Source organism: Calypte anna, chromosome 7, assembly GCF_003957555.1.
Source record: "Calypte anna isolate BGI_N300 chromosome 7, bCalAnn1_v1.p, whole genome shotgun sequence".
Classification (NCBI taxonomy): Eukaryota; Metazoa; Chordata; class Aves; order Apodiformes; family Trochilidae; genus Calypte; species Calypte anna.
The window spans coordinates 3,723,534-3,736,756 of NC_044253.1; the positions used below are offsets into that span (position 1 = coordinate 3,723,534).

At 41.7% G+C, this 13,223-nt stretch overlaps 2 protein-coding genes across 2 annotated transcripts in view; one reads left to right on the plus strand and one right to left on the minus strand.

The window, feature by feature from the left end:
* Window positions 1–3,301: 3,301 nt before the first annotated feature.
* Window positions 3,302–7,563, minus strand: LOC115598572 (vegetative cell wall protein gp1-like). Its single transcript, XM_030454073.1, has 4 exons — window positions 7,406–7,563; window positions 6,605–7,261; window positions 4,808–4,884; window positions 3,302–3,525 (listed from the first exon to the last, which is right to left on the minus strand). The coding sequence occupies exons 1-4, from the start codon at window positions 7,561–7,563 to the stop codon at window positions 3,509–3,511; spliced, it is 909 nt and encodes a 302-aa protein (XP_030309933.1). The 3' UTR covers window positions 3,302–3,508.
* Window positions 6,812–13,223, plus strand: part of GTDC1 (glycosyltransferase like domain containing 1) — a 181,702-nt gene continuing 175,290 nt past the window's right edge. Inside the window, exon 1 of the mRNA XM_030454512.1 lies at window positions 6,812–6,881. The gene's annotated coding sequence lies outside the window, so the exon portion shown is untranslated. The remainder of the gene's footprint in view (window positions 6,882–13,223) is intronic.

Consider the following 13,223-nt stretch of genomic DNA (forward strand, 5'->3'; position numbering starts at 1 on the left):
CAGTAATTCAGGATATTATTCCTCATGTAAAAATAGCCACGCAAAATTAACACAAAGGCTTTGGTATAAAGAGATAAAAGCCAGGAAACTCAAAGGCTCTGCAGCTCTTTTTATCTCGTTTCGTTTTGGTTTAGGGGAGTGCAGGGAAGCAGCAGAGGAGATAGTGGGTTTACACGAAGGTATCTGACCCAAGGTGTAGTCATGACAAAAGGCTATTGTGTTCCTGGGTGGGAAGTGGGTAGAAAGAAGATCTGAGTGTAGAGAGATGATCTTAGGCTGGGGACACACGGACAGAGATGGCAAATGTGAAAGGCAAACCTAGAGCAAGACAGGCAGCAGCAGTCACTTACAAAGGAGCAGGCTGGATGGTGGCTGGAGGGTCTGTGAACAGGACAAAATTTCAACTGTGATTTGCACAGGAGTATGTTTGTTACTGGGGGGCAGGGTAAACCACTTCAGGCGTCGTATTATGTAGTCTCAGCTTTTTAAAAGCTTAAGGAAATGTTCTTTCCCCGCTCAACCGACTGAAGCCAGAGCAGCTGCAGTTGGCAAACATCTATTAGATTGCATTGATTTATTCTGGATTTGAATTTTGCTCCTGGAAACAAAACGGTGATGTGAAAAGAGCTGTAGATGGGATTTCTCTTCCCATCCCCACTATCTGAGCCGATGACCCTGGGCTTTGACTTGCATTTCTAATAGAATAGACCTTCTTTGGTAAGAATTCCTTAGCACCTGTAGGTTATGTGTTCAATTAGCATCTATATCCTGAACCCAGCTGAGTTGCACAAGGTTTGAAAAAGTAACAACCAAATGGCTAATTAGGTCAAATTTGGGGCGTATCAAACTTGACAGTGTCTGGCTTACCTCACCATGGATTTACATAATGGAACTTAACGGCACTGAAGGCTGTTGTGTCAACTCTGATGACTCTCTGGAAGGCTTTTTCCATAATTTTCTTTAAATGTAAAATAATTCACTCAGAAGAATATCTTTTTGATAAGTTTTTCCACGGTGCAGGGCCTATCACTGCTCATTACCTGGGCTACTAACACAATAATATTTCCATCAGTTATCTTATTTTTCAGAACTCAGTAATCAACGTCAGCAACCAATTGTTTAAGAAATTTCCTTTTTAAAACCAAAGCTATTTTTTTCAGCTAAAACAGTACTGTTTTTTTCAACTGCAAAAGCCTGGGAGAGATGGCAAACCCCAGGAGGGCTCAAGGTAAATGCCTCTCCTAGTCTTTTCCAGAGATACCTCCAATCAGTGAGCAATAAAAAAACCCAAACAAAAACAAACAAATCAACAAAATCTTAAATTAATAAAATTTTATATTCTTACTGTGGCTTCCTTTGTCTTCTAGCAGCCCATCCTGTACATCAAAGGTCACAAAGAACACAATGAGTCACTATCAAAACCCAAAGAATGCTTCGTGAACAATTACTATACAGAAATTGCAGCCTGGTATTTAGTTTCTGTGCCAACTCACAGTAATACAGCCCATTTCCTCTACATTTTTTTTTCCCCTGCAACCTTTGTCTGTAACAGCAAACAGCTTTGTTAATCTGCTCATAGAGCTTGAATTTATTTTGGTTTGGGTGTACTTACACCTTTGCCTTTCTGAGCAGTGGAAAGCAGTGATAGGAATTCTTTCACTACAGCCCTTTAGGCTACATTTCTTTGGTGTCAAGAGTGCACAACAAGTCCAGAAAAGCTGTGCCAGGCTTTGTAGCCAAAAATGTCATTAGGAATACTGAAAGGGTCCCCTCTGAAACCCCGAATCCAAGTGCCCCCCAGAGAGAAATCAGCCATACATTAGCACATGCCTGAGAGAGAAGCAGGGATGTTCATTTGCTCATAGAGTTTAATAGCTGAGAAATAAATAAATAAAAAACCCACAACCTTTAAAAATTCTGCTGAATAAATATCATCAAGACTATAAATAAAGAACTGTTTTTAAGAAGGTGTGATTTGTGCTCATGCACACAGATGCCTGTGCAATTAAGTAACAAATGCAAACTTAGCTTTGAATTGTCATAGTGTTATTACCTGTGCACTCCAGTTCTGCACACTGGACTGGTCAGTTTTTACATAGTCTTTTGGTTAATATTTATTGTCTACAATGAGCAATATTATGGAGTAGAAAGTTGTGATGACAAGTTGCAACAGCTGGCATTCTCTCAACAATTCCACAATAAGAAAAGAGGGAAGTAAGATAATATCAGCCAGCTTCCTTCTGAAGAGGTTTGGTTAAATCAGAATTCTTCGTTTGAGAAAATTACAAAGCAAAAATACTTCAGACTGTTCTACCTAGCATGGGAGGAAGATAGTAGATATTTTTAATGTTACTAAAATAACCACATCCTATTGTACCCAGCACTAGTAAAAGGTATATTGAAGTAAAACACTGTGGGGTTTTGTTTTCTTTCTCTCTTTTTTCCTGTATTGTGAGAACCATCCAAAGACTCTTTGCTTCATGATAACAGGAGTAATCAAATGTGTTTGGGGGATGTGCACTATGGCTCATCAGCTGGATGCTGAAACTTTGATTTGTTTTCAATAACATTCACATCAGCTACTGCCATGAAGGAGACTCCATGATAGTAACAGATAGTGATAGTAACAGTCCCTTCAATGCACTTCACAAGTTTGGAGCATAAATTTTGGTTCTTTACTCTGTTATTAACCTTATGTGTAAGCTTGCACGCATTTACCCACGCATTTTCCAGTTTTCAATCTGCAAAAAGGAGATGGTAGCACTTATGTATCTTTGGGGATTAAGATCTAATCCTGGAGGGGCTCCAGTCTGGCAGTGTTTTATACCCATAAAAAGCTCCACTACAGCAATTGTGAATAGGCGTAAGTACTGACAGGTCCTCGTAAGATCAAGATATATTTTTAAAATACCATTCTGGGGGGGAGTAATATTATCTTATCCTATAAATAATTAATTATTTTAAAAAACAAAGTGTATTTAGTATCCTTGTGTGAAAGGTGCTGTAGAAGGCTAATTTATAAATACTTTTAGAGCAAAATTTCAACTAAGCATTCGCAGTTTTTGTACATTCTTGGTTGATTAATTTTGCAAACTTGCATACACACATTTAATCTCCATTTTGCATATGCTTATACCTATCTGCAAATTACAAGTTGCATAAGTGCTGTAGAATTTGCATACATCCAAACAGAGGACTCGATTCTGCAGAAAGACTTTTAGAAATGTGACCTCTTCTAAGTTTTACAAGTAAAATATAAAAAACTTGCTGTCATTTATGATGTAGAGCAAAACCAGTGATGAAAGTCCTTGCTTGTGGTTGAGAAAACAATACCTTCTTCGATACTTCCAGGCAAAGAAATTTATATTTTTTCCTTTTTTTTTTTTTTTTTCCTTCTCTCACACTAACTAAATGTGGGTGGGAAGCAGCAGAAACAGAAAGGGTCATGTTTGCTCCTTAAAATTTGAAGATGGTGTTTTTTTCCCTTGCCACAGATGCTCCATGCTCATCAGTTGCCGTGTACTTCTGAGAGAGAAAAAACAGAGAGAGAGAAATTGCCAATAACATTGGTAACCTTAAGTGTAGGCATGCATAAAAATTTGCTGAAAATTGGGTTGTGGTACATGTTCTTATTTTAGATTTGCCCTTGTTAACATCTTTTTAATAAACAGGTGCATACACTTCCCCAAGCTGTCACTGTTGTTTACCCAGCCCGCACACTTTATAAAACTACTAATGGAATAGACCCAACCATCTTAAGGATCTGTGCTTTGATAAGCTAAAGTCTCAAAGTTTTCAGGAAAAATACTTTCTGGTGATACAGCTCTGCTGGATAGAAGTTTCATGAGGTTTGCATTTAAAAATAAAAAAAAAGGCGACGCAATTTCACTTCAAAGTTCAGCACAAAGCAACGTGGAGTTCCATACATGCTTGACATGAAGTTTAGCAACAAAGTGGGATGGATAGAGGGAAAGGGCAATGGAAAGGTGTGAGAAAGGTGAAAAAGACTTTCCTAGTGGAGTTCTCTTGTTCTGGATTCCATTACATGGATCAAATCTCTGCTGCAGGTCTCAACTTTCAGGAGTATGGATCTCATCTGTGGGGTCTATTGCATGGTTTGAGAGCAGTGGCTCTAGAGAAACTAAAAGTTACAGCCCACGTATGAGAGTGGTTAATAGATCAGTAATTACTGTGCTATTGGAATAGGTAAATAAGCTGAAGGTATATAATTAACTGTAGTTTCATCTCATGAGCTTTTAGATTGCATTGCTGGAGATCAGGATTGTCCGATTGCAGGCAGCAAACAGTAATTGCTGGAATTTCTTCTAAGTAATACCTTGGGAGGAGTTACTGAATTTAGTTCCTTGCTGAAGGTATCAGTTCAATAGCCCTGGAGAATGTAATTCATAGTATTTATCTCCAAAGACGTTAGGGGAATGACAGTGGCAAAAAATAAATTTCTCTGTCTCAATGAAGTTACATTCTACAGGGCTGGATGGGTAACTCCAGGCTTCCGTGTTTCACCTTCCCATGGACACCAGCAGTAGAGTAGCAAAGGACACATTTCTATAATGCAGAAAACTCTTCATATGTGACTGAAAAAGCTGGTATGTTAAACAAAAGCTACCTATTTTCTCTTACCATGTGAAGATTTCTAGCTATTAGCAACTTGGTTAGCACTCAAGCCTATGACCTGCACCTGAGAAGTCAGATACACACCCAAAGCTCTTAGGAGGACATTTAAACCTAGAGCTTTGTAGGGCTTGATGTGGTTAGGAGTGGCAAAGTGTCTCATTAGGTGAAGAACCTTGGAGTAGACTCCGTGCTGCTTTAAGCCAAGGAACTATGCTCACGATGCAGACTTTGCCTCTAGCATTCTTCTTTCTGGGAAAAAGGCAAAAAAAGAAAAACCTTTAGAGAGTGGAGAGTGGGTGCAGGACAGATAGAGTGATTTGCCATGAAAAAAGTTGGAGGGCCCCATTAGAGGCAAAGTTATTAGGCCAAGCAAACAGTTAATCCCTGTCACACAGAGGTAACAGAGTTGACAGCCTTGAATTCTAAATTAAAGGCACTTTCTGAGCTCCAGAGAAGTGACTCTTTTTTGCAGCTTCCTCAGTACCATCCGTCTACCATAATGCTGTGGTCTTTTTCTTTCTTTAAATTCTGGGCTCAAACTAATTACTGGCAGGAAGTGCCTATTTTTATGCCATTAGTATGCAAATGAGTGAGAAGTAGAAAAATATTCTAAAGGAACTGTTACAATATCTGTCCACAGATTACTGGCCAATTAGAACATGGGATTAGGGCTGCAGGACCCCAAAAGGGTATGGCCAAAGTCTTTCTGCTTGGGTGCCTCAAGTGTAGTTTCAATGGGAACTGTATATACATGGTCCTTTTCCTCAAAAAAAAGGGAAAAAAAAAAAAAAGAGTTCAAGCCTAAATTGCCTGCTTACAAATGAGCACTTCTACGCTTGAAAAATGAATGCCTCCACTTCCTTGCCTCAATTTTTTTATCCATAAATTGGGGATAAAACATCCTGTTTGTCTGCGTTCCAGCACATGCTGGGGGTGAATTATTCAGCTGGACTGAGGGTCTCCTCATCTCTCTCCCTGTCTGACAACAACTGAAAGACAGATATCTTGTATTCATAAAATTATTGCAATGTGAGTGGTAAGTACTAAAAAACTTCCAGGTTTTAATTCCAGTTAAAAAAGAAATCAGAACAGGAAGGACTTTCTGCCTTGTGACATTCTGGCTTTTCCATTGCTTGATAGTATGAGGCATTCACAGGGGCAGGAGGCTGGAAAAGTATTGGAAAACAACTTTGCTAATCTTCTTGAACTTTGAAAATTGTGAAACAAAATGCTGCATTATCCTAAGGGTATTTCTCATGCAAATCAGCCTTCTCCTCAACTCTTTCATAATCACCGATTAGCCAGGGTAGGAAAAAATACATAATTCCTCAGGTTACTGTTCTTGATGCTTCTCACAGCTGTACTCATTTTACTTTACCACTCCATTAGATATTACTCATCTTCACTTTGCACTAAAGAAAAAAATAAAATTACATACCAAAGATAACACTACACTAAGCTGAGTCAGTGTGACAAACATGTCTCCTCTGAAAAGTTTTCCTGGAAAAGTTTGTCACCCTGGCCAAAGCAGAGGGCTGAAAAACCAGGCAGTGATGGCAACACCTGCCCTGAGTTATACCACCTGAAAAGGTTTGGTTTATCAGGGAAAAAAACCACACACCTCCCACTCATGTACCACTGATAGCAGCTCTATTTTCTCTCATTTCGTCTGCTCCTCTGAGAAGGACACCTTTCTATTTATTTATTTATTTTTGGAGCCCACCTGGTGCACAGTTCCTTGTTATTTATTCCCCCCACCCATCACCACTCCCCAAACTCTTTCTAGCGGCTTCCTTGATTGCTTTGCAGCCCCAGCAGCAAACAGTTTTGTTGCTTTTTCACCCTTCCTTTCTCTTCCCTTCGGTTTCCTCCTTACTCCGCGGCCCAGAAGCCGGGCCCGGCCGGCGGCCGAGCTTCCCTCAGGCCCAGCGGAGAGGCCTCTCCTGGGTTACCGGGGTTCTTCCCCCACCTCAGGCGCTGCCCAAGCGGCGCCGGGCAAACCGGGACCCTTCGCCCCATGGGTTTGGTGGTTCCGACGGGCGGCGCCGGGCCCGGGGGGCGAGCGAGCGAGCTGTCGGTCGGCAGCGGGGCCCGTCCCTGGGCCGCGGGCGGAGGAAGGAGGGGGCCCGGCTGGCGGCTGGGGGAGGTTGGCTCTGCTGCGCGCCGAGGGGAGGGAGGGGCGGGCCGGGACGCCGGCGCGTCGGTGCCGACGGTCTCCAGGCGGGAGTGAGGAGGAGGAGGAGGAGGTGAGCTCCCTCTGGGTGGGGTAAGGAGCGGGGCCGCCCGAGCCAGCCAGGAGGGAGGGAAGGGGTCAGCGCTGAGCGGCGGGGCGGGCGCTCGGGCGAGGAGGGCCGGGGATGAGGGCCGGGGGTGACCGGAGCTCTGCAGGCAGGAGGAGAGAAGAGGAGGGAGGGGGGAAGGGAGGAGGACCCGGCCCGGGGAGCCCCGCTCGGTGTGGGAGGGAGCCGAGGGGAGCCGGGCTCGGCGCCGCCGGACGCGGGTTTGCGCGCTCCGCCTGACGCCGCTCCCCGGCACCTGCGGCGCGGAGGCGCTGACTGGGAGGGCCGGAGCCCCGGCTCCCCCCACTAAGATGGCTCCGCGGCCTTGGCGGAGGCCTCCGAGGAGGCTGGAGGGGAGGTGACCGGCGGGAAGGGGCCATTCGTGGAGGCGGCAGGCATGGGCTGCCGCTTCGCCTCCTCGGGAGCCCGAACGTGGCTTGCCCGCGCTTCAGCCCCCGCGGAGCCGCTGCTGGGGCCAGGCAGGGCCTTACCGGGCCCCTCCGGCATCTTTCCCCGGTGTCCTCCTCCGGGGACGCGAAGCTGCAGGGCCCGTGGAGGGCAGAACGGCCTGGCCGGGCCCGGCTCGGGGCAGGTGGCTGCCCTGCCAGGCCTCAGACACCCTCCGTAGCTCCCTCAGTCCTTCAAGCATTTAAAATCCGTCTGGGGCAGTGAGGGGAGTTTGTTTTCTAGAGGCAGTCTTCATTTATTTGTTTGTTTTCCCCTCAAACACAGGCTGTGCGGGGCAGGGACGGCTCTTTTGCGAGTGGTTATGAAGTGAGCTGTACAACACGAGCCCGGTTTCATTCCAAATGGCACTAATTGTGGAATTAAAGCCTTAATGTGGAGAAAAGAGTTCTGCTGGTGGGACCATCAGGAAAACTTGAAACCTGTTTGGTGGCTTAGTGTCATGCTGTAGAAAACAAGGAGAACAAAAACCCGAAAAAAAAAAAAATACTTGAGCTTGCAAACCACCCAGAGGTTAGGTGTCATTATTATTATTATTATTATTATTATTACAAGCTTAAAAATGCCAAGTGGTGGAACACTTGGTAGCAGAGGAGCTGCTTCAGTGTACACTGTGCGAAGGGATCCCAACTTTGGGAAAGTATCTGGGATGAATGAGACTTGGCAGGTCTGCACAGATCTTTTAACACATGGCTGTGTGATGATTGGAGTAGCAGACTGGAGGAAAGGAGCTGTTGGAGGTGCAAATGCATGCACTTTTTTTGAGAAGCAGGGGAAAGAGTTTGAAGCTTACTTTATGGTAGGATTTTCTGGTTGACAAGTGGGTGTGCATTACCAGGATTCAGAGTTTAGCCCAACAGTCAGGTAAAGATAAGTAGCAGATTGTAGCGTGGCTTAAAATGATGGTTTGGCAAATTAAATAGAGCTGTTTTATTGGACTCTATTAACCTGGTTAACCTTAAATCTTAAGCATGACAGGGTGTTCATGTAAAAAGCCTCCATACAAAGTACAGTATTGAATTTTAATTGGAGCTTTCATGACCTAATGTAGAGTGGTATTCTTGCTTCATTATTTTTTTCCCTCTTGGAAGTCCAGGTGTAGTAAAATACATTGGTGGAATGCTTTCTGACATAAGTCTGAGTGCTATTAATCCAGATTGCATACATCAGTTAAGGACAGGGTGTTTATAAATACAGTGCTCTTTTTTTTTTATAAACCTACTGTGTTTAAAAAGGTGAGGATCATTCTCATTAGTGTGAAATACCATTTTGACAAAGTTCCTGAATGGTTTCCCAGTCTCATCATTTGCTGGCTGTTGAAGCAGGCGTGGTAAAACCTGGAAAGTGAACCTACTGCCCAGGTCAAGGTGTTGGTGCTTTACAAACATGATACAAAATTCTTTCCTTTGATAAATAAAGAATTTTGAGTTCTGATGCTGTGCTATTGTCAGAACTGCTGCTTGGAGTAGGGCAGTAAAGCCCTGTGAAGGCAAGAACAGCACTTGGTGGTCTTGTCTCACAATTTAGCCTGAATGAGGGAAAGTGTTTGGCACACGTACCACTAACGTGATTCCAGCAAACATCTTCTGAATTTCAGTCTTTTAGGAATTGCCATGGGTCAAACACCTGTGACTTCACCATTGTGGATCTCCCTGCTGCCTTACAGTCAGTACTGAGTCCAACTGGTACTGTTGAGAAAGTCATGCCTATAGCTTGCAAAGTGCCTGCTTTACAGCTGAAACGTGTCACTGGTGCTGCTAAGTCACTTAGATGGTAATGTGAAAGTTATATAACTTCCTAAATGTTGTTTTAAAACTAAAATATAGACATATTTTAAAGACCTGTTTGGCTGGAGGCCCATTTTAGAGTGGCCGGTGAAAGTAATAAACTATCCTCACACATTTCTGCTCAATAAAATTTGAGAGTATGAAAACAAAAAAGTTCCTAGTTTAGCTTTTTATAAAATGTTTTCTCTACCCTACAACTGCAGTGTTTGCTCTTACCCAGAGCTCCAAGAAGATCCCCAGGTTTTGAAACTTTTAGGCCTCTGACCCAATTAGCACTATGGATATCTGCTAATTTCTGTCCCTGATGAACATTCTGGTTAGAAGTTCTAGGTAGTTATTTTTACTAAAAGGGAACAAAGATTTATATACTGCATTGTTTGGCTGTGGAAAGTCAAAATATGTTTGTTCAGTGCAGAACTATATAGTTCTGGTTGGGAGAGCCATTGAGATAAGACACTTCTGCAGCAGTTGATGAGCAGATACTTAATGTTGAATATTCTTTTGTATCTGCTTTTTGAGTTGCAAAGAGGAAGTCTTGTCCAAAGACTTGAGGTCTTAAATAACTTGGTTAAAGAGTTGCTGTTTCTGCATAAATTGGAGCCTAAACACTGTGCTCAGAAGCAGCACATGTAACATATGAAGCTACCTCCTGTATGGACAGAATTGTGTTCTTGTGTAAGGAAATACACAGAGAAAATACCAAGGTTAGATTTACACTGCTGCTGTTTTAAATAATGGGACTTTAATATTAACTGCTGTATTTTAGGGTTTCTGTGTACTACTCCTTGAGATGCAAGCCACTGTATTACCAAGGTGGATGTGTTGCTAACTTTAACAGAGCATCTCATTGCCTGGGACTTGGTGCATAACTTAGAAATATTGCTAATTTAAAAACATGAGAAGTTGGGGAAGAAACTAAATATATATATATGCAAGGTTGTTAGGAACACACGCAGCAGACATTTTAGAAATACCTTGGCTGTTAGGAGTTTTTTTTTCTATTTCTTTGTGAGAAACGTTCTCTAGCAAGTTTGTAATGCAGGAAAATCACCTTAATCTTTGTTGGCAGAATTGTTAACGAGGGGCTCCAGAGAACCTGCCTTCCCCCTGCCTCCAGCCATCTGTGAGTGGTGCAGTTAGCAGCGGTGAAGTGGTGCCTTAGTGCTGTAAGGACACATAACTCCAGTGTGAATTTCACTTCTGAACAGATACATATCAAAGTATGTCTTAAATGTACACCTTAGCTAGCCATATTGCTGCACTTCAGATGTGAAAGTAAAAATAAACGTGTGAAGCACCAGGCACAGAAATGAAATTTAAATCTGAAAACCAGCTCTCCAAACAGCCTATTATCCTAAATCCTGGACCCCAGATATATGTATATATGGGAGCATATATATGTTTTATTTTTGATCCACAGTATTTCCTGTAGGCAAGAAATCAAAGATCTTTTCAAGTTATAAAGGACAAGTAGGGAAGCCAGTATTTCAGATTGGGAGTATTTTGGGTATGAGTAGCTCTTTGATGTCCAAATGAGAGCTGAAGGAATGTCTAAAATTAACAATGAAATAAGTAAAATTAATGATGAAATGCAGAACTTGGAGGAAAGAAGGCAAGGGCCAGGTGTGAAGTGTGGTTTTTTTCCCTCTGAATTTTTAGAGCAGAGATACAGAAAGAACAGAAACACTTGAGATGCATAAATCCCAAAGTAAGTGCTGTATAAGCAACTTTAGATATTTCCATGTGTGTAGATCTACATATAATCAAACATATGTGTGAAATTTAATACATATGTGATTAGCAGAAGTTTTCTTGTTGCTGCTACAGTTGGAAGTGGATTTAGTATCATCCTCATACCTTTATTTCGCTGAATTGTTATAAAAGTTGTTAAAAAGTCATTGTTAGGTTCAAAAGGAAAGAGGAGTTTAATCAGTTTTGTGTCTGAAAGCATCTTAACAAGTTGTGTCTGTACAACAGTGCAACCAGTGTGGCTTTACATGATGTTTTCCAGTTTTATTCCAGGATTGTATTGGGAAATTCTGATGCCTTGTTTGTGCAACAGGTTGTCTGTGTAAATGATGCTCAGTGGCAGGATATTGCCATATAAACTGTGGGCATCTTTTCCTCTTAGAAGTGTGACAGTAGTCCTTAAAAAGGTTACTTTGGCCATGCCTCTGACTATAGGAATCTCGTGGTAATCGTGGGCTCAATAAGAGACCCTCCAGAATGCAAGATTTCTTTCATAGATCTTACTAGAATCTGTCATTGAGGAAGAAGGACCCTGCACCCCTTCAGTTCATGCCTAAGCAGTTGGGGACAGATTAATTATGATGCCAATTTTTATTTCTTCTCTGTCATGAATGGTTTACTGAGCTGATATTCCATGATGGGCATTACTCACCCTGCTAGAACTCGGTGGTCAAGTGTGTTGGAATAAAGGATGAAGACCTCTCTGTAATTTTTTTTTTTTTTAAATCTGAAAAGACAGAGAAGCTTCTTCAGAGAACTGAGATTTGTGTTGTGTCCTCCTAAAGCCTAATGAAACAGATGTAGTAGAACTGCTGTAAAGCCAATATGTAGATGAACTTCCAGAATATCACAAGCCTTGTTGCATACATGTAAGAGTAAATATTTGGGAATGCTGAGAACCTGGAATGGAGTTGTTAGCTAAAGCAGTGATGGTATGTGACTGTAGAGGCAGAATATTTGGGAGAAAGAACGGTGGAAATAGCTGCATCTGTAGGACTTATAAAAATTCCCTTTTTTATTCTTTCCAGGCAGATCGGTTTGGATGAAAAAAAAAACCAAAAAAGCCTTGGAACTGTGAATTAATGACATTGTTCTGGATTATCTGACCATGTAAATCTTGCTTCTGTTCTCCGAGTGGTTTATTTACTGAGTGACATAATTTAAAGATGAAAATCTTTTAATTGAAGCACAGATCCTCATTTCATCTGATGCTTGGCATCATCTTTCTGCTTGGATATTTACTTTATGTACAAATGTTCCACAAACCAAAAATTCAACAGGTAGTTGGACATATTGCATCTTTTTATATTCTTGCCTCCTCCTCCCTTCCCAAGATTTACATAGGGGATGTGCTGTATCATAACACTGCAGAATAAGTAATCCTGCAGTATTTGGTCAACTTCTGTGTTTCTTGATTTCCCAGTCAAAACTTTTGATATTCATCTTTTCTGTCTATTGGATTGCAGGCTAATAGAGTAAATTTCTGGGTATGTTTTGTGCTGATCTAACTTTAAGAAAGCTTTAATAAGAAATACGCTTTGTTATCATTAACTTGGTTTTCTTTTTGATTGTAATTTAAATGTAAAGGCAGGATTTTCGGAAATGACTTTAGGGTGGTGCTGGACTAATTAGTAATTATTTCTGGCAAGGCATAAAAAAATTGGTTGCTCTTGTGCCTAAGACTAATAGCATGCTTTGTATTTAATATGTAGGTCTTTTGTAAAGCAAATGATTGTACTAATAAATGCAAAATAGACATGTGTTAAGTTCCTATACTATTTGGCATGCTGAGTCAGGGAGTCATTTAGGTTTTGCATTGATAGTTAAGTTTCCTAAGGTAGGCTGTCTCTCCCTGGAAAAATGTGTATTTATATATAACCTTTAAAAAAATACCATTCTTTTAAAGGCATGGTAGTAGCTGAGCTGGAACTTGCAGTAGCAATTTTGGAATTGCATATGGCTTTTCTACTAGGCTTTATTCAAGGATTAAATACAAAACAGTACAGTGCTTTATAGAAGTATTAATAACTATTACAAGTTTTTGCAAAGAGTTTTAGGATTTTCTGTGTGGTATGTTCACCACTGAACACATTCATTGAGCTGAATTGCTGGTAATTGGTATTTCACCCAGAAGTGACTCAGGTGACTTAGGAATTCCACCACCTTCAGCATCCCTGTGCATGTGGAATGTCTTCCCTAATCAGGCTTAAGAGGGGGGGTATGTTCAGCACAATAATGATTGAAACCCTACCTTTTAAAAATAAACCAGCAGGGGCATGTGACATGAATGCTCCTCTCTGTCTTTGCC

Coding starts and splice junctions, on each gene's coding strand:
- LOC115598572 (XM_030454073.1), bottom strand. CDS start 7,563: ATGCTTGAAGGACTGAGGGAGCTACGGAGGGTGTCTGAGGCCTGGCAG. Junction 7,262..7,405: donor AAAGATGCCGGAGGGGCCCG/GTAAGGCCCTGC, acceptor CCTCCCCTCCAG/CCTCCTCGGAGGCCTCCGCC. Junction 4,885..6,604: donor CCGCTTGGGCAGCGCCTGAG/GTGGGGGAAGAA, acceptor CCTTTTTCCCAG/AAAGAAGAATGCTAGAGGCA.